Genomic DNA, 24,309 nt, shown 5'->3' with positions numbered 1-24,309 from the left:
TTTCAATCTGCCCCTTTTTCAAGGGGCAGATCGAAAAATCGTTTTTGGGTAACGATTATTTCGAAATCCAGCCGAACGGGCCCTTAGCTTCTTGTAAATTGAAATGTTTTGAATCCAGTACTGCTATTTTGTTATATGTTGGTCCTTGAGAAAAAATGGAAAAAGTTACAGCTTGTATTTTTAACCGGATTTAACACAGCAAACACTGTATTTTTTTGTTTTCAGTGGTGAATCTTGAGGTTTAATCTTTTTTGGGTAGCAAAAAACTTTCTTTTTTTTCTCAATGTCCAACATATAATGGAATAGCTGTAACACTCACAAACAAGTGAAATGAAAACAGTTAGAATGTGTGTGGCTAAAAGTCCCTTGATATGTAACCAAGGGATGGTAAATTTCACATTCCTAAAAACCCTAACACCCCACGGACAGAGGAACACTTTAAAAAGAAAACGTGAGGAACTGAACAACAAAACTATCACTATAAGATAATAAATGTTTAACAAAAACTTCTTCATAAAATAACCTTTAATAAAAATATATATATCAAACACAACCAAATCAATATCATAATTAAACCAAAAAACCGCCATAAAAACGACTAAAATGATTAATTAGATAACAATGGGTCAATAGATTTTTACACTCAATGGAATTTACACTCAATATTGAGTGTAAGTTGTTGAGTGTAAAAATCAACTTACATGGGGGTGAATCACAATTTTACACTCAATCCGGCCAAAATTTTGGAGTGTAATCATTTATGGTACTCAAAACCACTAGGTTCAAGCCACCTTTTTCAAAAAATGTGAAAAACATAGACTCAAAGTTGATCTTTTTGCAGGGTAATTCCTGGGAATTCTCTGGAACTTTTTTTGGAGCTCTGTACGGTTCATTTTCTCCAAAAAACAACATTTTGAAAGCAGGTTTTCAAGAAAGGTAGCACGGACCTAGTGGTTTTGAGTACCGTAATTGATGTGTAATTAATTGAGTGTAAAAAGCTAAATGAGCTAGCTTAACAACAAGCCCACTGTGCCAGGTGATTTTTCTCGGACTCGTCCGCCCCTGGCACAGGGGGCTTGCATATTAAACAACAATCTTTGCGTGACTAATAGCCTCCTTTTGGTGGGCATTTTTTAACTTCGCTTTTCCACCACAAGTCACAAGTGGGTTTTTTCCAAAAAAACAGTCAGATGAGCTCTGTCAAGCTCTGAAGGAAATGGCCTCTTCAGAATCTCAACAGAGCTCATGATCGTGTTGATTCATTGAGGCTCCTTGTTTTGAGATTTGGAATTGTGACCCCTAAGATTGTTATGTGTGACCTCAGAAAGGCTTGAGAGATGGTCAATTGACTCCCTGTAATGTCTTTGAACAAACTTGTTACTCGTTTCCCAGCTGGATTCTTGTGAGCTGGCACATTTTGATTCTCTTTTTTTTCTAATAGACGTTAAGTACAAGATGCTGAACTCATACCAACCAGTTTCAGAAATAAGATCAAAGTAATATTGACTGAGATAGGATCGATTGTATCCAAAAGTGACCCAGATTTCACTTTTTGGGGCTATTGGTCACGCCAGAGATGTTCTTTAATGTGCACGTCCCTTGTGCCTTGGCTTTGGGTTACCATGAGCTTTTGCACAATTGGACTTGGGTTAAGTTAGAAAGGACTGTTGTCAACTTACAATTTTACACCTGACATTTTAACACTCCATTTGTAGTGTAAAAACCATCAGTGCAAATATGTATTTTCAGGGGCCAAAATCCATTTTTGCATTCAAAAGCCTTTACACTCAAAAAGCAGTGCAAGTGCTTGGAGTGCAGAATTATAAAGCTCTACCCAAAATTTACAATTTTACACATTATTTCCCAGGCACTTCCTTGCACACAATACAATTTTGGACCAAGGATTTTCCGCAGCCGAATCTCATCAGATTCACCCCGGTGCTGCTCCCCACCACATCACGCCCACCCCTCACTGCAACAGTGCACTGCAAATCCAAATTGATCATTATACTGAGCAAAAGCCTTCATTGAGAAATAACTCAACTTTCTCATAATTCTTACTCTTTTTCACCAGCTCATCATAAGATCATTATCAAACTTGTTTTTCTTGCTGATCTCGCAGTTATGATGACTCTCATATTCAGTTATATTTCATTTCATTCACAAATGATGGTAAAATATAAAACAAAACCATTCAATTATTTACAAATGATAAAAGCAAACAATTCACAGCCCCCATCTACTAGGCTCTGGCAGGCCAGAGCCTACCACCAACTCCATGAAAGATTCATGAAAGATTCAGAAAGATTTCAAAAAGACTTCAACATAATATCATGTGGGGCCATTTGCCTGTCTGACCACCAAAATTCCGATGTCATCATATGATGTCATAAATCTGTACGCACCTGCTCCTGTATTCACAGATCAAGAATATATAGTCTATTAAACTTTATCATGTAAATTGACTGAGTTATTGCGGTTTGAAAAAAAATCACGGATAAGGCTGTGATGTTTGGTTTGCTGCTTTACATCAAATAGAGTTTGTTGTACATTGGGCATTGAGCCTCTTTCTTATGGTTGGGGTTTATGAATCCATCAGCTTTGTCTTTATTGCACAATCCTTGACCAGTACCCTTCCAATGTTACTTGGCATCAGTGTATCTTTTTTTGATACAAGTCCATTGTTTTGCTAATTCACCACCATTGAGATTCAACTTTTCTGGACTAGAAGTGTTGGTGAGTCCAAGACAATCTTTGTGCATATTGTTGACTATAGCAGCAAGTACGTTTCATTCAGCATCAAGACTAAGTCCACCAACACTAGTCTTTGCTCCAGAAGCCAACAACTTTGCGTGATTGGCTGGCTGGCTGAGATGATTAATAAGGGCCTGTTCAGACACTGCGAGCAGATACGATGTGGCCAAAATTTACACCAGAAAAATTACATGTGGCCACATCGTATCTCGGCCCAATCTCAACCAGATAGCCGGAATCTGATCGGCGTTTGTTTCAACAATCTGGGGTCAATATCTGATGGGGCACATTGAGATATTGGTCCATATCAAGATACAGCCTTTTTGCTGTATCTTGCCCCAATATCTTGATGTGCCCCATCCCCAAATCCCAACCTCCCATCCTTTCATCCATCATATTCTCCTTTTCTTGTTACCCACACACCACCAATAAGCTATTTCCAGATACATATGGTAGTCTTTCCACCTAGGCTTCCTTTTGTCTCTTTTCCACTCTCTCCAAGCACTCTTTGATTTCATGACATCCCATTACTTGATTTCACTGTTCCATCTATCATCTCTTTGTATTGAAACTATCTGTTTCAGCTCTTTATTGCTCCTCTTATTTCCTCAAGTCTGTCAGTTTTTTACTTGGTCAAGTCTCAAGTAATTTTACTCGTTCAAGTCTGCTATCCTTCTATTTTTACTTGGTCTGCTAGTTTTTTATCAAATCTCAAGCTATTTTACTTGTTCAAGTCTGCTATTTTCACTCGGTCTACTAGTTTTTTTACCAAGTCTCAAGTTATTCTACTTGTTCAAGTCTCAAGCTATTCTTTCACTCGGTCTGCTAGTTTTTTACTAAGTCTCAAGTTATTTTACTAGGTCTGCTGATTATTTTAATTGATCAGGTCTCAATTTCTTTTACTTGGTCAATCATCAAGTTCCTTTTATATTTGTCTTATTTTTATCTGCTCAAGATTCTGCTAGTTATTTTACTTGGTCAATTCTCAAGTAGCTTTACATTGGTCAATCCCAAGTTCTTTTTATAATTGCTGTATTTTTATTTGCTCAAGACTCAAAATTTCATTTACATTGCCTATAGTGAGTTTCCTTTTCTTTTCCTTGTTGTCATAACCACTATCGCTCCAGCTGGGGAGCTCAGAGGCGCCACTGACAGGTTCAGGCTGCTACCTCCCCAGCTCACGGTTCATGTGGCTGGGGATTGGCAGGTTCAAGTCTATTCCACCGTGTCTCTCAACTTCTGCTCCCTCTACAATCTCACTCAATTCATTGATTGACCTATCTATCCCTTTACCCAGGAACTGAAACTTCTTTCTAGTTCTTTCAATTCTTTTTTATTAGATCAAGCCTTGAGTTTGTTTTACATAGTATTCAACTATTGTCTACAGTGAGTTTTTTTTCTTTCAATGTAATCATGGTTGTCATCACAAGCTGATTATCATTGATGATTTCAGTGTTTTTCTCAATGGCTAACGACAAAAAGCCAGCTAGACCTTGGGCAAAACGAGCCATCAGAACAGCTCCCTCTGCCACCAATCCTACCACCCAACTTGCAATCAATCCTACCACCCAACCTGCCACCCAACCTGACAAGAAGAAGTGGGACTCTGCTAAATGGGACAATGAGGACAGTCATGTTCTAATCAATGTCCTCCTTGATGAACGTTGCTCAGGGGATGGCAAACCCATTGGGCCCCAAAATGCTACCAGTGCCCATGGATTCAAGGTGCCAGTCTGGAATGCTGCGGTTGAAAAGCTTAAAGGTAGTGAAAAGAAGCTTATCAATGGTAAAACTAGCTTACCCAAAACAGCTGACAACTGCAAGTCAAGGTGGTACACTGTAAGCACATCTTTTATTTTCTTTCAATCTCATTTCAACATCTTCTGCTTGCTTTACTAACATTGATCTATCCATCAAATCAACTCTGTAGTTACGAGGTCTTTATAACGACTATAAACACCTTTCCTAACTTAGTGGGGCAGGATGGTCTGATGGATGCATTGTTCTTCCAGATGAAGTCTGGGATCCAATCCTAAATGGAAAGGTAGGTTTTTATTATTATCATTTTCTTCTTGATATTGTTTTGATTTAACTAATTTTCTTGCGTTTCCTCTCAGGATAAGGACAGCAGGAAGTCTAAAGACTATGCCCAATGTAAGGGCTGACCGTTTCCCTTTTTTGACAATTTGGCTCCGCTTGTGGAGGGCCATCAAGCAACTGCAAAGTACGTCAAGACAGCCATTGTCAAAAAGAAAGACCCCCCTCAAGATCATCCTCCAACACCCTCAACCTCGGCTTCCAAATCAAGTTTGACTCATCCCCACACCCTTTCACCCAACTCATCCGGATCTGACTTACCGGATGCAGGTCAAACACTCCAGCCAATCTCAGCTCATGATTCCTCTAGCTCTGATCACAAATATGCCACCAACAGACATGGTAAGTTTGCCTCCTACGAAAGGCACGCATCGTGGGACTGGTCCATGGAAAAGAAAGTGCGCGCTCTCTATGAAGATACAATTCCTAGAAAGTGAAATTATGTGGAAAGAGACAACTTATAGAGAACTCTCTAACCCAATCAGGTTAAATGATCTAGGACCTATGACCTTCAGAGGAGGATGAGTCACAGCTCAATTCCTGCTGTCCTCAGATCACGTCCTAGAGAAGAGTTGTATAACAAGCTATTCGTATTTGACTTTGTTCTCTAGTCCAATTTATTTATTTCACTGATTTATCATCATCTCTTTAGTTTCCATCTCCTAATCTACAATCCATTCTAGAGTTTTAATACTCCAAATAGTTATCTATTTTATTTTTGAATTTTATACAAACAAATCTTATACAAACTTATCACTACTATCTACCTTACTTCAATCACTTCGCATTCACTCTGAATTAACAATAACACCCAGAGACACTACCTTAACTACATCTGTACTTAACCTGTAAACAACATGGCGATTACCGAGTCCAGAGCTATCAGGGCTAACAGAAGAGCACAAGGTCTCGAAAACCAGTCAAGTGCCAACATCAACGACGAACCGACAACCTCATCCCTAGACGGTGAAAACCTCCCTCCAGATCCAGAGAAGGATGTAGGCGACGACTCTGACTCATCGGGGGAATCGATGAACCCCACCGGGAGAGTAACCAACTCGAACCCAAACAACAGCAACACCAGCAACAGGAATCAAGATGGCAAAAGACAAGTTGAAGAAGACCCAAATCAAGCACAGCAAATGCAGATTGATGCAGAAAATGAAGATGAAAACAGAATTGAATCAGAAGAAGAGTCGAAATCAGAATCCGAAGATGAAAGTCTGTCAGGCGACTTTCGCGATTCAAGCAGTTCAAGTTCTTCAAGCGAAGAGTCAAACTCGGATCAATCCTCCGATTCAGAAGAAGACGAGAGCGAATCAGAGTCGAATCAGTCAACAAGCGAATCAGACTCAGAAAGCTCAAGCACTGACTCGATCTCCTCAGGATCACCTTCGTATTCAGATTCTTCAGAATCAAGCAATAACTCCAGCTCCTCTTCTGAAGAAGATGGTAGAAGACATAGGAAAGAGAAGAAAAAACGTAAGCAGCATTGGAAGATTTACCCCAACTATTTCCTTCTTATTATTTCCATCGATGTCAATATCATCGGCTACACAAATCCTACCACACACATCAACCCTCCCATCTATCACTCATTCCATTCTATCACTCATTCTCTTCTATCAACCATACGAAACATCCTGGCCCTGGCATAACATGCACAGAGGACTCGAAATAAGAAAAAAAAAATCAAAGCAACTCATGGCCCTGGTCATAAGACTTCAGAGGACTCGAGTATTAATCGCTCGCTTCTAGCTAGAGTATGAAAAATCCCAGAAAGAATACGATCTGCTTTATTCTTCTTAGAACCAACCCTTAGTCACCATAAATTTACGAGTGAAACAATTCTAACGGGAAACTCACTTCTATGTTACAGACTCGAGTAAGAAAGTCAAGAAAAACAAGAAGCATAAGTCGAAATCAAAATCCAAAAAGATATTGAAAGGGAAAGATAAAGCTAGAAGTTCCAAGAACAAGAAGTTAAAGAAGAAGAAGAACAAATCGAAGTCATCCAAAAAGAAAGTCGAGATAGAGATAGAGATAGGATCAGTCCCGACAGGAGATTTAGTTGCACTGCAACCTTTCTGGAGTGACCAAATGACGGACTTACATTCATCCATCCCATTAACCGTATTCGACCAAACTTTCGCCAGAGCAGACAGAGAAGAATACAACAAGAATCATCATTCATCATCTTTGAAGAACAAGTCGAATAAAGGCCTGGACGCACCTTCAGAGTACAAATTAACGTTTGGTGAATGGGCGGAATGTATGAGTTTATTTAGAAGATATTTGGCAGGATACTATGGTCAAAAATTGCTAGCAAAAAGATTGAAATTACACATAGAAAACGTGAAGACCATAAAGTAAGCAGCATCTCACAACCCAGATTGTAAAGTGAATCTTAACAGAAAAAACAATAACTGATTTAGTGATGAGCAGGCGTTCTACAGAATGCTGGATGACAGCATTAAGGTATGACATTTTATGTAGATCGCAAGTGTTCGTTAAAAGAGTAGGGAAGACCCCAATGAAAGACATCGGTATCTTAATGACGAAATACAAAAACCAAGCGAAAGACAAGTCTTTAAGAGCGGGCGAAGCAAATGGAGGTGATTCAAACCCGTACGCCAAAGGCGGGAGAATGGAGTTCCGTCATCCAGAGACCGGTCTTTACAAGTAAGAAATTGAATCCTTCTGTATAATACATACCTTCATATGCTAATGAAGATTCGAACAAACTTCATTCAGCAATCCCAATCATACAAATAGCAACCTAAGATCTACAAGAATGAATTAAGAAAGTCAACCTTTGAAAAGGAAAAGAGGGAAGAGAAGCAACCACCAGACGACTCACCAAACGTCACATCTACCCACAGTGGTTCAGCCATTACCTAAGAATTTAAACCACCCGTTACCGGTAAACCCTTCAACCTACCAAAATAACCACCAACCACTTCAACAAGGCCCTAGCTCATTCAATAGAGCACCAAATAGAGGTGGGAGAGGTAGTTGGAGAGGAGGAAGAGGCGGTTTTCATAACGGTAGAAATGAGGGGTAAGCAAATTACAGAGATATAACGCCTATTCCATCACAGACCCACCCCACAACCCCCTGATCTTTTCATTACTGTCTCTGTTCAATCTTTCCTTCCAAATTTTGCATACACGTTTCGGATTTATTATGTCTTTTCCACATCCCTCTTGATTAACAACCGATATGTCAGAGATTAATTTACCAATCGACAATGAAGCTCTTTTCCTTTTCTCCCAGTTTTTGTCACTCCTTTGTTCCTTTTATACACTCATGCTTCAGTCTTAAATCTACACACTCCTTATGCCATATATGTCTGCAATGAATAATATTAATAATTGATTACGAAAACAAGAAGAGCTTACAAAACTTTGTGTGATCCGCACCCTTAATAAGTAGGAAAGAAAGTCACAAGCATAAACCCGAGATGACAACAACCGAAGGAAAGAGAACTCCTGCGGAGACAAAAGGAAACGATGAGGCAAGAAAGCCTGTATGGCCAAAAGGCACAAAATGCAACATGAAAATAAAAGAATGGAGGAAGGCATTAGAAAAACATAACCTACTACCACGATTGCAATTCATACTAGACGGTTTCAAGCACGGATTCAACCAAGGGATACCTAACCACACGATAGAAGGGTTCCAATTTTTCTGCCCACCCAACCACCAGTCCGCTCTTTCGGCTAGAGAAGACATAGAAAAGAACATAAGGCAGGAAGTCGAAGCAGGTCGGATGTATGGTCCGTACACCAAGGAAGAAATGTCACGAAAGTATAAGTTCTTTCGCTCTAGCCCATTAGGAGCAGTGGTGAATGGAGACGGGTCATTTAGACCAATCAATGATCTATCTTTTCCGAAAAATAACCCCCAGATACCAAGCGTCAACTCTTTCGTCAACAAAGAAGACTTCAAAACGACCTGGGACAATTTCGAAAAGGTAGCTCTACATATAGCGAACGCCTCGGTACCTCTACAGATCGCACTATTTGACTGGTTAAAGGCCTACCGCCAAATAGGCACTCACCATAGTCGATGGCCATATTTACTCATTCAAGACTTTAACAAACTTCTTTACATAGACCTGTGCATCTCATTTGGGGGAGTAGCAGGCTGCGGAAGTTTCGGTGGCCCGGCAGATGCGTGGAAGGAACTAGTCGAATTGGAGTTTGGTCTCAACAAGGTGTTTCGCTGGGTTGATGACAACCTAGTCATCAAAGAAAAGTCAGACAACCTGAGCATGGATGACATTGTCTCCTACAGTACCAACCTCGGCGTTAGAACCAACGACACTAAATTCACTCATTTCAGCGACGAGCAGAAATATATAGGCTTCCTATGGAACGTGGCCAACAAGACAGTTTGCTTACCTCAAAAGAAATTAGACGAAAGAATCCAACAACTAGAAGAATTCCTAGAGAAGGTAGACTACACATATAAAGAGGTAGAAAAATTATACGGGCGCTTGTGCCACGTTTCATACGTTGCACCACAGCTGAGGTGCTACCTAAGAAGCGGATTTTGTTGGAAGTGTGAATGGGTGAAGAAGGAGGCGAAGAGAAAGATGCCGCAGCAGGTGAGAGACGACCTAGCAGTCTGGAGCAAGGCCTTAGATGCCTTCCCAAACCGCCTTCTGTTAAAGACCAGAAACATCAACAATGTCGGTTGGGTGGGCGACGCGTCAACCTCATTCGGGATAGGAGTCATAGTAGGTAAAAACTGGGCTCAATTCAAATTACAACCGAACTGGGAAAGACCTCTCGGAAAGCCAACTCGAGGTATAGCGTGGCTCGAAACTGTAACAGTTCGCTTAGGACTGCTGGTAGTACAAAAAATTAGACCTTTGGAAGGCGAGCGCTTACTTGTGTTGACAGACAATACGACCACGGAAGGCGTCCTTCGGAACGAATCCTCCCGTGATTTTTGGGTAAACAAGGAGTGGAAGAGTATTTCAACTTTGCTTTTTCAGCACGATTGCCAACTAGAGCAAAGACACGTATCTACTTTGGATAACGCTGTGGACGAACTGTCCCGCAGTTTGACCTCATCGAAACCATGGTACCTCCAAGTGCATATTGAAATTCCAGAGGACTTGACACCTTGGCTACAAGATATAGAACGACTACCACCCCTCCAATCAATATAAAAACCACTCATCGAGCCCCTCAACATTTCCTCTACTCCCTTTCCTCACAACTCTTCCTTATACCTCTTTACGCGCAGAAATAATTTCCTCTACGCCGCCAGCATACCATTCCAACACGCGTATCACGACCCCTCTTAAGTTCGAATACCCACGTTTTAGACGCTCACAGACAAGACTCGTTCGACGTAGCTCTCTTTCCGATTGACCTTTGAACGATACCTTATTACACGTAAGCCCAGGGATTACTGGAGACCCCACACGTCTTCGTAGGTAACTGAACCTCCTCTTCGCGATGGCCGTTATTCTCCTTAGGTACCATCATGAAGTGCATCAAATCCTTTCTTCGAATCAAAGACGACAAGAAGACCCCCTTAACTCGAGCCCAGCGTCATATGATCAGAGCTGGCTGGGCCCGATCCACGATAGAGGCTTACGCTTCTGGAGTCAAGAAGTTTAAATTATTCACATCCTTGAAACACCTTCAGGCGTTCCCGGCATCCTGCGATACCGTCGAAAGGTTCATCATATGGGCAGGCCATAACGTCAACCCGAACGCTACTAACAAACCAGTCAAAGTGTCTACGATCACCAAGTATTTAACCGCCTTACGCACGTGGCACGCCTTTCATGGCTACAACTTCCCTAACATCCACCTCACCCGCCTAAAGACGCTCCTTCGAGCATTGAAGAACCTGGAAGTCAGAGCACCTGTACAGAAGCTTAATCAACAACCGATAACCCCCAAAGCCTTGCTAGCCCTGGTTGCGAACATAGCGGAATTTGAAGTCGACCCAAAAGGCCTGACCGCACTAGTCCTCACAGCCTATTGGGGACTCGGCCGGTTAGGGGAACTCGTCTATAAGTCAACCTTGTATGATCGACACGACCATCGCGCTATCTTGCGTTCCGACATTCGCTTCTACAAAGACAACAACTTAAGCTGCGCTGAAATCACCTTACGCGAATCTAAGACCGCCGCCCCAGGTGTGACTCAACCCCTAACTCTTCGAGCGACAGGCGGAGTACTTTGCCCAGTGGAGGCCTTAAAGAACCTGGTAGCCTGTTTGGAAAGAGTCAAAGACCCCAGGTTGTTCATGACCTGGGGAAAAGACGGCACTACTGCGATCACGAGGAACTTGGTGGTGAGCGCCATGGAGCGTACTTGGGGTAAGAACTCGAGTATGACTGGTCACTCCTTCAGGATAGGCGGAGCGACCTTATTGACGAAGGCAGGAGTCAGCTTAGCGGCGATTAAGAAATTGGGAAGATGGGAGTCCTCTTGTCATGCGTTGTACCAGCGAGAATGGAACGAGCACGACTGGGAATCAGCAAAGCGGATCTTGTTGATAACAGAAGATGTAATTCCTCACTTCTCGGCTTGACCTCTGACCGTTGCACACACCCCATTACTGGCTGAACCCACACCCCATGCTCTGTATCTAGATATTCCATATTTTTCTATCTCTCTATTCTCCTATTTCTTGAAATTCTATCAAAGTTTTTTATCGTCCTTCAATGAGACGTCCGTTCGGCTTAAAAACCCACCTCAGCGCTATGGAAGGGTAACGACTAGAAGTGTCGGCGACAGGGATGGGAGAAGCCCAGCTAGGCTCAGGCCTGTCACCTGAGTTTAGGGAGATCAGGCCTTCTCCTTCATCCTTTAAAAACGTACTAATACTGGTTTCGCACGACTTAGAGAAGGGTTCACACTAGTGGTTTGAACTCTCCCCTAAGAGAAACCTACTAACACGTTTCTATTTTTACTCCAGGTTTCAGGGGAAGGGGAAACTTCCCCTGGAGCCTACCACCCACTTCTACTTCCTTACCTCACTTAGTAAAAAAACTAAGCAAGGTAAGGAATAACTTTATTAAGAAATGTAAGAGTTACTGTTTGAGAATGGACTGAGGTGGCCCTCAAGCAACGTACTCCTGCTCCGCCTTGCAAGAAAAAAAGAACTGGTGTTGAAATTGTTGACAGATTATCAACCAACCTACACAATATGAGTACCTTTTTCAAATCTTCTATCTCTTTGACTGAGAGTGCTGTCAAATCAACTGCTCAAGCCATCAACGCTGCTAAGCCTTCAGTCTATGCTCAAACTGTCAGCCTCATATATAAATCTGAGTTGACTCGCCCACAATGTTTTTCAGCGGTCAAGTTATTTACCGATGAGCCTGTAATGGCTGAGACTTATCTCAGCACTCCAGCTGAGATTTGTGATGAATGGGTTTTATCTGTCCTTGCTGTTTAGGTGAGAAAATTTGTCTACAATTTATTTTGTGAAGATCACTGATGTGTCGTCTTTTCCTTTTCCTTTTTGTCTCATTTGTCTTTATCTTCTTGTTTTATTTATCTTTAATCTTTTATCTTTCCATTCCGTTCCATTTCTTTACTTTCAGTGTCAATTTCATTTCTCTTTCATGTGCACAGCCTTGTGTCTTCAAGCACAAACTTATATTGATCTTCTCACAGTGTCATTTGACTAGTCACTGGCAGGCCAGTGAGTTCCAATCACCTTGATCCAATCTCAATTCAATCTCAGTTAAATATCAGTTTGACCTCCAATCATGTTTGAGTGGGGGATATACATGGGCTGCATAATCACTCAAACCTTCCAGAAATTCTGACACCTTTATGTGTGGACATGCAACCAAACTTTATTCCAGTTAATTCTGGAAGGTTGTTTGTCTGCTAATCTAGGCCAAACATTGAGATTGGATTGATATTGAACTGACAGGGATTTGAGATTGGATTGAGATTGGATTGAGGTGGACGTACTCACTGGCCTGCCAGTGAGTAGCAAAATGACACTGTGTCTCTTACCTGGGTTATCATGTAAACATTATTATTATATACACAATGTTATCTACTTGTAATTGGTTTAAAACTCATAAATGTGAAAACAATTACAAGTAATCTTTGCTTCTAGATAAGTGAACATAGTGAGAGAAGATACATTAAATGAGAGTATTAGTCAACTCTGAGTAATACATGTAAGATAGTAAAAATTAAGTGTAATGATGTAATATAATTGAGGTAACCTACAAATACCAGCATACTTGGGAGGTTTTCCATGTCTTTGTCTACTTCAATTTACGTCTCTTCTTCTTTCTGTGTCTTTCTGATAATCCTCCCACATATCAGCTGCAATTGAAGCTTGAAGTCTTTTAGCATTGTTATTACGTTCAGCTGTACTACTGTAATGTTCTAAGTTATCATCTTGATCTTGAGTGACAGGTGCAGTTGAATCTTGAGGATCAGGAATGAAATCGTCTCTAAACAGCGGGAATTCTTCATTTAAACCATTTGGATCTTTTGCGCGGATGAATTTGTGAATAAAACACATAACTGTGACCATAGATATTTGAATCTCAATAGTATATTGACATCCGCGTGCCATGATCTTCAAGTGCTTCTTGCGGACTCCAAAAATGCACTCAATGACGTTACAAGCACTAGCATGCCAGAGATTGAAAAGTTCTTCTGCATTTTGAGGTCTGAGATGAAAGGATGGAAAAGGTGGGAAAGAATAAAAAGGAGAAAAGGATGATAAAAAAGAATGCTGACCTGAAGGCTCTTTTTTCCCACTCTCGTAAATGATAACGCACTTTTTGAAATGGAACAAGACAAGTTTTGGTGAGAGCAAAACCTGTGTCACCAAGATAGTACTTTCCTGCTGGAATTGCAAGGTCACGATCTCGAGCCATATTCCAAAGAGCCCCATCAGCCACACTACCTTCAGCTCCAACCAATAAATATATAAACTCCGTGTTGAAATTACACGCAGCAAGGACATTTTGGGATGTATAGCTTTTACGATTAGAGAAAGGAACATATTCAGAAGCTGGTGGAGTGACTGGAATGTGTGTACCGTCAATTGCACCAATGCAGTCTTTGAAATAAGGCATGAATTTGGGATTTGTAGAGAAGTCTTCAGGGAGTGGTGTTTGAGCATCAGGAAGAGAAATATATTTTTTAAGTAACTCTCCATTCCCAGAAATCCCTTTAACGAGTTGATTAATTATTCTAGTCAAAAGGAAACATATTAGAACAAATTAATAAGAAAACTCGGAAAGAAAAACGAACTTAGAAACACTATCAGCAGATTGTTGAAAGTGGTTCTGAAGTTTGCGATTTGAGAGACCAGTTGAAATAGTATAGAGTAGAAGAGCTAATTTCTCAATTGCAGTTATAAAACGTGAGTTGTACAGAATTCCAGTTTCTTCAAGCACAGAGCGTAGTTCAAAGAAAACATGTTTGTGCATGCTGAGATTCTCATGAAAAACTGAATTGTTTGGATTATTGATGAGTTCATCAATCCAAGCTTGACCACTGAGGATAGAGGTGAGGTGTGGTGTTTTGTAGAGCTGCGGAAGAAGTTGTCTAATGCAGATTTGACTACCAATGCTCAAATAGGTGAACATGGCAAAATGTTGCTTTTGAATAGCAAGAACTTGTTTGATAAATTTTAATTTTAATAACTTCTCATTTTGAGTGTGATCATGAGTGTGTAGTGATCTTGAAAACGGGTGAGTACAACACTGTATTTTGTTTGAGCCCGTGTTGTGTGATGACATTACAAGGTAGTCGGTTTAATTTTGTACAGGTGGTTTGGTTTTGTAGAGAGAAGTTTGAGAACAATGATGATGAACAAAGAAGATGGAAGAAGAACAAATTCAATGATTGAACATGATGAACAAAGAAAACAAAGGTCTGGATGACCTTTTCACCAGGGAGAGTCAAACAAAAACATGAGATACCACCTGGTTGTCACCAAACAGCAATATGATCCTCTCAAGGTCAACAGACGTCTGTTGACCTCTTTTGGTTCGCTGTTTGGTAATCACAATTTCCAAATTCCAACAATCTCGATGTGCCCCTTGAGATAGGGGCAAACTGAATTTCGGTTTTCAGGTCATATAATACTTGAAAAGGAACCAAACGGGCCCTAAGGAAAGCTAAGTTGATATTGTCCAAGGGAGGTTCTCTGAATTTGGATTCTGTTTCATCTTTTTCTTTCTTTTGGGATTCTGCTTCTTTTTTCTTTTTAGCTGTAACTGATGAGTAAGTCATACGTGGTTGGGTTGGTACAGGAGGTGCTGGTGATGGTAGTGGGCAAGTTATTAGAGGAGCTTTGCTTGTTGAACTCTTTGGGTTCATTAAAATTGATATTGCTTCAGACTTGTGGATGATTGCAGCTGTTATCGGTGTGTTAGGTAGAAGGTTTTGGGTGTTCAGAATCTTGGCGTCATCCACTGCAATTGTGGTGTTGCTGCCGTGGTTCCGAGTGATGGTAGGCTTTGATGATGATGGTTTCATCATTGCTGATCAGATGGAGTTAAGGGTTAGTAGACAATGATGATGGATTAGTACACTTGAAACTCACCAAAACTGATTTTGAGTTCAAAGTTTAGAGACTGGTGATGTGACCAGACTGTAGATAAGATCAAATCCTGTTGATGCTAACTCACAGTCACAGCTGATAGCAGAGCTTGAATCCTGTCAAGGTTGCAATCAGTTGCTTGGTTTAGAGTTGAATAAGCAAAAAGAAGAGTTGATTGATGGTCAAGAGGCAATTTGATTGATACTTGGTGGATAAATGGATTGATAATTGGAAGATGGAAAGGGGAATGTGAGAACAAAAAGAGAGAAAGGGACTGAGACAATTAATGTGGTAAGAGATAATGCAAGGATGTGAAGCGCTGTTTACCCTCATTTGTTGGCTAGTGAAAACCCACGGGTTCTCTTTGGGTTTCCCGGTGTAGTCGTATTTTGTTGTAAGTTTATGTTTTTACAAGAACAGGATACATAAAACTTTCCCATTCTTGTAAATTTTAAGTAAATTTATGCTATGACGGCAAAGTTTTTTACGGTTTTTACTGTAAAAAATTTAAACTTGACATCCCCTAATAACAACAAACAAATACTCTCTGCTTGTCTTCTCTTTTTTTATAAACAGACATAAGGGAGGAGAGGGTGGGTAATAAAAAATCACTAGAGAATCAAACCGTACTATGATGAATGAGTTTGTGAGAACTAGTGAAGTTGAGATGGATGAGTAAAGAGAAATCAGTAACAATGATGTGGTAAACATTTGATGATGTCAGAGTTAAACCACCTCTTTACTAAAAAGTCCGACCCGTCGGAAACAAAATGTAAGTCCTGTTATTTAACATTCCTATCTGTTAATAACAAGTGACCAACTTCAAGAAACGTTTTAAATCCAGTAACACTCACAAACAAGTGAAATGAAAACAGTTAGAATTATGGGATACAAAGTTGAATTGGGGAATGGTCCCGGATTTTTTCCCAATTAATTCCCAAATCCTGTTTTTAGCGGTAGTTTGGATTTTGGGAAAAAATCCAGATTTTTTTAACTTTGAATCCCCGGTTGCTCCATCAGCCATTACACCTCTTTTTTCCCAAATTTCAACTCAATTTGGGAATTTGGAAATTTGGAAAAAGATCCGGGACCGTTCCTGGATTCAACTTTGTATCCCATAAATGTGTGTGGCTAAAAGTCCCTTGATATGTAACCAAGGGACGGTAAATTTCACATTCCTAAAAACCCTAACACCCTCTCCTTATAATTGCCTATAGAAAAGCGTAAAATCAGAGTGGCGAAGTAGGGAGGAGAAATGAAAAACCACAAAAACAGGTCAGTTTCCGCAAGAAACCAAACCAAAGAACAGAACTTTTGAAATAGACATGGGTCATGGACCTAAAACCCCCCCCAGTCTAAAATAAAGACTTACTAAACAAAAGTAACATTCACCCTCACATGAGAAGCTTTCCCTACTGCATGATTTTGAGATTCAGGAAGACAAAGAGCTGTGTGACCACAAATATAGATTAGGAAAGCCTCAGAGGACCAGCACCCTGCATTTTGAATGTAATCTAAAGAAAACCCTGATTGTGCCAGTGTAGTAGCACCTCCCAAACATAAAGAATGTCCTGGAAATGATTTGTTGAAAAATTTGTGGAACCTGTTTAGAAAACAGATCTGGATGGGTACTTCCCTTCAGATGTTAAGAATAGAGCTGGGAGAGAAATAAATAATTCATCTCTTGACCACAAATAAGATTTCAATAATGCCACTGGACAAGCAATCGTTTCCTCAAATTGTTTGATAATTACTGGAGCACCTAAGAATGCAGTGTCACCCGTTGAATACAGTAAACACTGCCAGCATTGAAGAGGTTCCCAGATGGGAATATGGGTTGTAGGGATCAGACCGCCATTGTGATATCTGTTGTCACAACGGCTGTCCGATTCCTACAAACCATATACCCATCTGGGGAACCTCTTTAATGCTAGGCAGTGTATCATCATGAGAAGAACCAGATTTAGAGACCATCAATTCAATGTGAGCTACTGTTAACAGGTTTTTTCTTTTGACTGGGTTTTGAAAAATCTTTAATACAACCCTTCATAACCTTCTTTACCAACGCTGAATCTGCTTCACAAACCATATGAAGAAATTTTATTTTGAAATTATACTTGATTCTTATCAAGTAAACTTGAACAGATCAAGGAGAAATTGGTCAACTTAAATAAGGAATGTACTATGTTAATGTTTTTTTGTTGGCATGGAACAGAGTTTCAAACATTTCACAAAATTGAAAGAAACTTCTAAAACCACTTTTGTACTAATAGATGAAAAACAATCTTCGATTGATAATAATTTTAAGTCATTTAATGTAATAATTTGAGGAGACTTCATCTTCTTATTATGAGAAATCTTCTTATTTCCTTTGGAGGTTAACATAATCAAAGTGAATGTTTCTCCACAGAGATGTTAGAATCCTTCCCACCGTCCAACAGTGATAATGGAATATCTGAAGGATCAATTGAAACACACTTCAAACACCTTATAAACTGATAAAAATTGAAATTTTGACAACACATCAGCACATCTGTTCAACTCTCTTGGAATATATGCTAATCTGACTTCAGCTTTTGCTTCCACCAAACAAGAAACACAATGACGGAAAAGAGGTCAAAAATTATATTTGGGTTGTGACAATTGAATAGATGGAAGGAGATATTGGCATCAGTGTGAATAAAAATCTGTTTCCAACCTTTATCAATGGAAATGTCAATGGCACATACAATTCCTAAAAGCTTGGCCCAGAAAATATTCCTGGAAGGAAGTGGAAGCCTGAAGTAAGAACCGAGTTTTGGAATTGGTTCCAATATACCAATACCCGTAGGACATGCGTTGGTGAAAAACACAGTGTCGGCTTCTGCAATTGACAATTTCAAAGCTTCAATCATGCAAATACCATCACAACTTGAAAAGGATTTGATTAGCCATCTTAGGTCATCCTGATTCTCCTTATTGAGGTAAATTGGAAGAAAGTGTTCCAACTTTCCCCCTGTCTTTTCATATAGAATCTGTAGTGCAAATCAACCAAATGGCATTGAGTTACAACCCCAATCAAGCCATTGTTCTGAAGATTGCATCCACATAACAGTTGCTTTGGTCAAGAAACAAAGTCCTTGATTGCGACAATCATTGACTGCTTTTTGTCATGTGCAAGATAAATCAGCATTTTTTCTGAATTGACCACATGCCCAATTACTTCCAGGACAGGACCATGTATCCGTTTCTTCCATCTCCAAGGCACTCCTAAGATGTCAAAAATCATTAAAAGTTTTGCCTGAACCAATGTAATTCAATGGTCCTTAAAAACCACAAAGTTGTTTGCAGAAGCAACTCCCCATACATCATCCATCGTGCAACTGAGATTCTTAATGTGAAACACTTGTTCAGCAATCCACAAAACTAATGAAAAAACACCACCCCAGATGTGTGGACTAGCAGATGAACCAAATGTTAAATTATGGTCCACTCCATACTTTTTCTTAATCCTGATTATTTGTTGTATTTGATATTGATAATGAAGTGGGTTTGTTCTGAAAGCACCTTCTACATCAGATTTGAATATTGCTACATCACCTTTCTCTTTTTTCATTTCAATCAGATAAGGTGTGAAAGATTTTAATGAATCATAAGACACTGCTATGTTGTTTTGGTCTACTAAAACATTAGGTGAAGGTTGACCAAAGCTCATGTTGGAGCAGACCCTCATCTTTTTCAGATCTTTCTTAGATGTCATCAACAGCGGTATTACTTTCATGCCGGGTAACAAAATTGAAAACTCTTCAGAATATCTACCCTTCTGAATTTCTTCTTCAAATTGTTCTTCAAGCAGAGATTGATTTTTGATGCAGGTTTGATGATTTGGCGTATTGATAATTTTGGATGATGGTAAAAACAATGATGGCCAAAAGCCTATCCTTAAACCTTTCATAGCAGAACTAACAAATTTTTGATTAGGATGGTGTCTCAAAAGTTCTTCCATTTTATCCACGTTGAAGGGATTGCTGATGTTAAACAAAGTAAGATATTGTTTTGTGATAAATTTTGCATTGATATCCACTTCCAAAGAAGGTGCGTCAGGAAAGGGCCTTGCAAATTGAATTGATTCAATTGCTGATGAGAACCCCGTCACTGAAATCCCATCCCATTGGTATCCCCAAAGAAATTTTGCTGATGTGTATTCTTCAGGGGTGGTCACATCCTCTGTGCGCAACACAACATTTGCAAACATTCTAGAGAGATAACTCAAAAATCAGCCTCAGGCTATGAACAAACGCCAAACCAATACTGGCTAACTGATGAATCGACTGTTATAACACACGACAAAAATGATTTAAGAATAAAAAAAAGGACCAACACATTTATGGATCCGAGGACATGAAGCTCCTGCCTTACATTCTTTCCTCAAATTCCACAAAAAACAAAATTGTTCCTTGACTCAAAGTCCTTTTGCCTCCTCAATTTCATATAGATCCTTGTGTTTGAAGCTCAATTGATAAGGAGGGTCCATAGGGTCTCTTCTTTGATCCCTATACCTTGAAGGACCTGCTCCAAAATTTTGCTGGTAATTTTGTTGATTTGAGGTTCTTTGTCTTGTTGGAACTGGAAAAACTGTTTTTGCATAAACAGGAGATGAAGAGTGAGCATGCTGGTACAAAGCGTTTGAAATGAATCTGCTATTGAGAGACTGTACATCAGGATGATTCCAGTCAGTGAAGCTAATACCCTTCCTCTTGGCCACCTGCTCCCTAAACGCTGTATTGTAAGCCACAATGTTTTTCCAATGTGATTCAATACCGTGAGACCATAATTGATTTTTGATGTATTTAGAATAAGCCTTAATGAGATTGATACAATCTGGAAAAGCTTCTTTGATTGTGTTTTTGAAGATTTTGAAATAATAAAGCCATTCCGCATGACTGTGGATATTTTGAGAATAAGATTTTGCAGAAACCTCCAATTTTTGCTCTTTTCCTTCAACCGCAAAAGCAAAAGCAGCAGCATCATCTCTTCTAATGTTAAGTAATTCACCTTTAATACAACGAAGATCAATTAAATTTCCTTGTAAAAGCTCTTTTGATAACACTCCAGGAGATTTTGAAATCCCACTATTATAACCTTTGACATCTGTGTTAAACAACTTTTCACCAGGAGATTCTTAAAGTATATGGTCTCTGTCTTTTCTTTGTGATACAAATGCCATCTTTTTATCAAACTTTTTCACTTTAGCAAATCCATTCTTTGAGTTCCTTACATGTTAGGTAAGGCATTTGTAAGTTCATAAATTATTATGTATATTATTAATTGGAAGTACTTGTTTCTTACATAGATACTATTTATTGATACAGATCTCGTTCTTTGTTTGTTGGTCTGACCTTGGCCTATTATCATGGCTGAGGTCAAACAGCGTTTGGGGGAGCCCAGGCAGGGGATTGGCTCTCATTTGTGTCACAGTTTAATTTCCCGCTGAAGCCATGCTGATCACTCTTGTGATTTTTGTTGATCCTTGTGGGTTCCTCACACCTCCTATTCAGGTGGGGCTTGTGAGAGTCTCAACTTGTTGAGGAACCCACAACTTGCACGAGCTCCCAGGATGTATAGTTTGGCTCTGCTAGTTGTAATATTCTGTGAATTGCTTACTATACATCTTGCTTCTCGGTTCATGTATTTAAGTCACTTAATGATTATGCATAATAGAGTAACCAGAAATAAAGTTTGCTCATCTTATTGTTTACTTTGTTCTTTCCTCAATTTCCGGGAACCTCTCTCTTGCCATTCCCTTTCCTCTTTCCTCTTCTGAGCATTTTTTCAAATAGCAATCTACTGCCTCTGACTTCCACCTTCCCGCTTCCATAATCCTCTCTTTGTCCCATCCCATATTGAACCTTAAAGATGCCCCTCCCACTCTGAATGAGTGTCCGGACCATCTACCACTCTTCACACTGCTTGATCCCCATACAGATTCCGTCATCCTTATGAAACTTGCCTTTGATATTGTTACTCTCTCACCTTCTACCAGATTAGAGAATAAAATATCCATCTTCCTTCTTGTGGGGTGTTCTTGCGCCAAGAACCTTACCAAGGCCAATACCGGGTCTAGGACTGAGTACTGTTTGTGCATCCTGTTCATCTTTTTCATAAGTCAGTTCCTCTTCTTCTATCTACTTACCTTATGTACTGAGCTTCTCCCGGCCTTGCCGTCTTTGCCGTCTTTGCCGTCTTTGCCTTCATCAACTTTATCACTGCTACTCTTCCACTTTTCCCTCTTTCAAAACTAAGACTATCATATGTGCGGCGGGCGCCGCTCTCAAAATATTGACTTCCATTGATGCACGCTATGCTCAATCTGCAAACACTCAATTCATTGATGTTAGCCCAAAGGAGAATTTGTTGAGACTGTCAATGTATCCTTCTCAAGGCTGAATTCTAGAGACTTCTTGGCATGTGGACCTAAGTTTTGGAGTAATGGCAAATCTGTTATGAGCATCTCCTTCTGTTAGAAATATCTGACAATACTACCCTAAGTTTAATTCCTTCACCTGCACATTACTCTTATGACTCAAACTTCATGGGATAAGAACAGTACTTCCTGTCTAGTCATAAGTACAACAGTGACTTTGATGTGAGGTCCATCATTGTCACTGAAAGAGTTGTCCAGATGCTTCAGTCCTTGTGTCCTAATCATCCCCTTCTTGATCTGATTTGGAAATTAGTTTCAGGGATTCCCGGTACTCCTACATAAGTTCAAATGCTCCAATTCATCATCTCTCACCACCAACATATTTACCTCGGATTACAAAATCCGAGGTATCCTTGGATGCAAAACCTCGGACAGAAGCTTCCCAAGGTTTTGATCCGAGGTAATTCTCAGGGCAAAAAAATACCTTGGGCAAATACCTCGGACAAGGTTTGTCTGAGGATTTGCCTCCAATGATGCCTCGGATTTCTCAACCCGAAGCATCTATGCTGGCAGTGTCTTCTGCTACTTTTTTACTCACTTATCATTGGTGAAATAAACCCTTCACCATCTTTGAGAATACTTGCCATGTTTTTAGATCTCAAATTTCTGTTTCCAGTTGAAAATTTTCCCTTCATTGATATATTTTTTCTTTGCAATTGTGATTCTATCTGAAATATTTCATAACTACTTGTCCTATTGATAGATTTTAGAGAGTCAATAATCAAGTTTCACTCACCAGTAGATATTGGTATCTGATTTATTCAAGTGTTTAATCAATGTGAAAGTCATTCAAAATCATATCTGGCTTTGATGGAACCACAAATGAATGTTCTCTGGATCTATGGAGTTGATTTGAATTGAACATGGCAATATTTAAGTCAAGGCATCAATTTTTACTTACATCTTTGAAAATCACTAAATGATTGTGACGTCAGCCTGAGGTAAGAAATTTGTAACATCAAGATTTGAATTGGTCATAGGATCAAAGAAGACCTCAATCGGATCAACTCTGTCAGAACTTGCTGTTAAATAATGTCCCATTATTGAGTGTCAAGTATTGTATGCTAAACCTGAAGATTGTGGAATGACCAAGATGATCATGTGATCATGTGATCTCTAACTGAAATCATTTCATAGATTGTTCTTGACCTGCAATATCCCACTGATTTAATAGATGTCTTGAATGGATCAGGATTGATTCCAATCAGGAATTAAAGATGAGATATCAATTGTCTGATGTAAATCATAAACAGTTGAGAAACAGGATCTGCTTACGATTTGTAGTTTGATGACCTTGCCTTGTAGTTTGATTGCACAGATCTTAAAATTGACTCCTATTGAACACAGATTGAAATCAAACCGATTAAATGACACAAATCTGACACAGAAAAGAAATGATCACTTACAAATGTAGAGATGTAGCTTTCAGTGTATGTATCATCTAGATCAAATCAGAGAAGAATTCATGATTTTAAACCCCTACATATGTGAGTATCTGAATGAAAATGAAGATATCTTACCAGCGAATTTCAAGAGAAGACAGGATTTTCCAACTCCAGAGTCACCAATTAACAAAAGTTTTAAAAAGAAGTTTAAAACCATGTCAGTGAAGATGAACACGAATCAATTGTAAAAGAGTTGAATCAATTCTGATGAAGACTCACTGAACCAAAAGCTGATTCAAAGATTGATCGATAAGAGGTTCAATGGTAAGATGAGAGTGATTGATTGAGGTCTTTTGATCATTAGTAATTCGAAGTTGAAAAGGCTTGAACATCAAGGGAATTGTATCATACCAAGAAATCGTCTTTGAAAGAAATCAAATATATAAGGTAGAATGAATGATAATTTTGATAAGTCAAACTGCATGAGATTGATTGGTATATGAATCAATTGACTTACACTCTGGGTTCATGATTGAGATAGGAAAGCTGATGATAAGTTTGAATTGAAAGCTAGTATGATCAAAATTGATCGTCTGATGGATTGGTTTAGTTTAGTAGAGCCTGGGTAGGTTTGTGTCAATTATTTGCTCCAGCGACTGATCAAATTTGCCGAACTGTTTTGACCAAATTATTGAGAAAGTTAAGAGTGGATCCCTTCAGATGTTATCTTCTTTCTTGGCAGGAATAAAACGACTTCACCTTTATGATCTCATTTCATTTGCCGTGAATGAAATCAATGTGCTTTGGAAATGATTTGTTCAGAATTGTCCACAGAAATTTATAGGCAGCCTGAAAAAATGATGACACACCCATTAAAAATGCCCTTCTTTGCTTGAAATTGAAGATCATAGACTACTTGTGTTCATGATTTGTATGTTTTCTCTTACACATTGTTTGAATTTACACCTTGTGTAGGTCACTGCAAAAAATAAGAAAGTCCTTAGACCAAAACAATTCAATATTGACCAAAGAGTCTTATAATGA

At 39.4% G+C, this 24,309-nt stretch overlaps 3 protein-coding genes across 3 annotated transcripts; 1 reads left to right on the top strand and 2 right to left on the bottom strand.

The window, feature by feature from the left end:
• Positions 1-5,949: 5,949 nt before the first annotated feature.
• MELLADRAFT_85390 (uncharacterized protein) lies at positions 5,950-6,796 on the top strand (the record flags this gene model as incomplete). Its single annotated transcript, XM_007409098.1, has 2 exons — positions 5,950-6,333; positions 6,731-6,796. The coding sequence occupies 2 exons, from the start codon at positions 5,950-5,952 to the stop codon at positions 6,794-6,796; spliced, it is 450 nt and encodes a 149-aa protein (XP_007409160.1).
• Positions 6,797-11,076: 4,280 nt separating this feature from the next.
• MELLADRAFT_85389 (uncharacterized protein) lies at positions 11,077-11,485 on the bottom strand (the record flags this gene model as incomplete). Its single annotated transcript, XM_007408840.1, has 2 exons — positions 11,077-11,249; positions 11,404-11,485. 2 exons carry the CDS (start codon positions 11,483-11,485, stop codon positions 11,077-11,079), a joined length of 255 nt encoding a protein of 84 aa, XP_007408902.1.
• Positions 11,486-23,006: 11,521 nt separating this feature from the next.
• On the bottom strand, positions 23,007-23,482 carry MELLADRAFT_85388 (uncharacterized protein; the record flags this gene model as incomplete). The annotated part of the gene is made up of 4 exons (XM_007408839.1): positions 23,007-23,042; positions 23,156-23,200; positions 23,287-23,321; positions 23,401-23,482. 4 exons carry the CDS (start codon positions 23,480-23,482, stop codon positions 23,007-23,009), a joined length of 198 nt encoding a protein of 65 aa, XP_007408901.1.
• Between the last annotated feature and the right edge of the window lie 827 nt (positions 23,483-24,309).

Source organism: Melampsora larici-populina, assembly GCF_000204055.1.
Source record: "Melampsora larici-populina 98AG31 unplaced genomic scaffold MELLAscaffold_14, whole genome shotgun sequence".
Lineage (NCBI taxonomy): Eukaryota > Fungi > Basidiomycota > Pucciniomycetes > Pucciniales > Melampsoraceae > Melampsora > Melampsora laricis-populina.
Note: the sequence above shows the minus strand (reverse complement) of the source record. Positions and strands in the feature narration are given on the sequence as shown.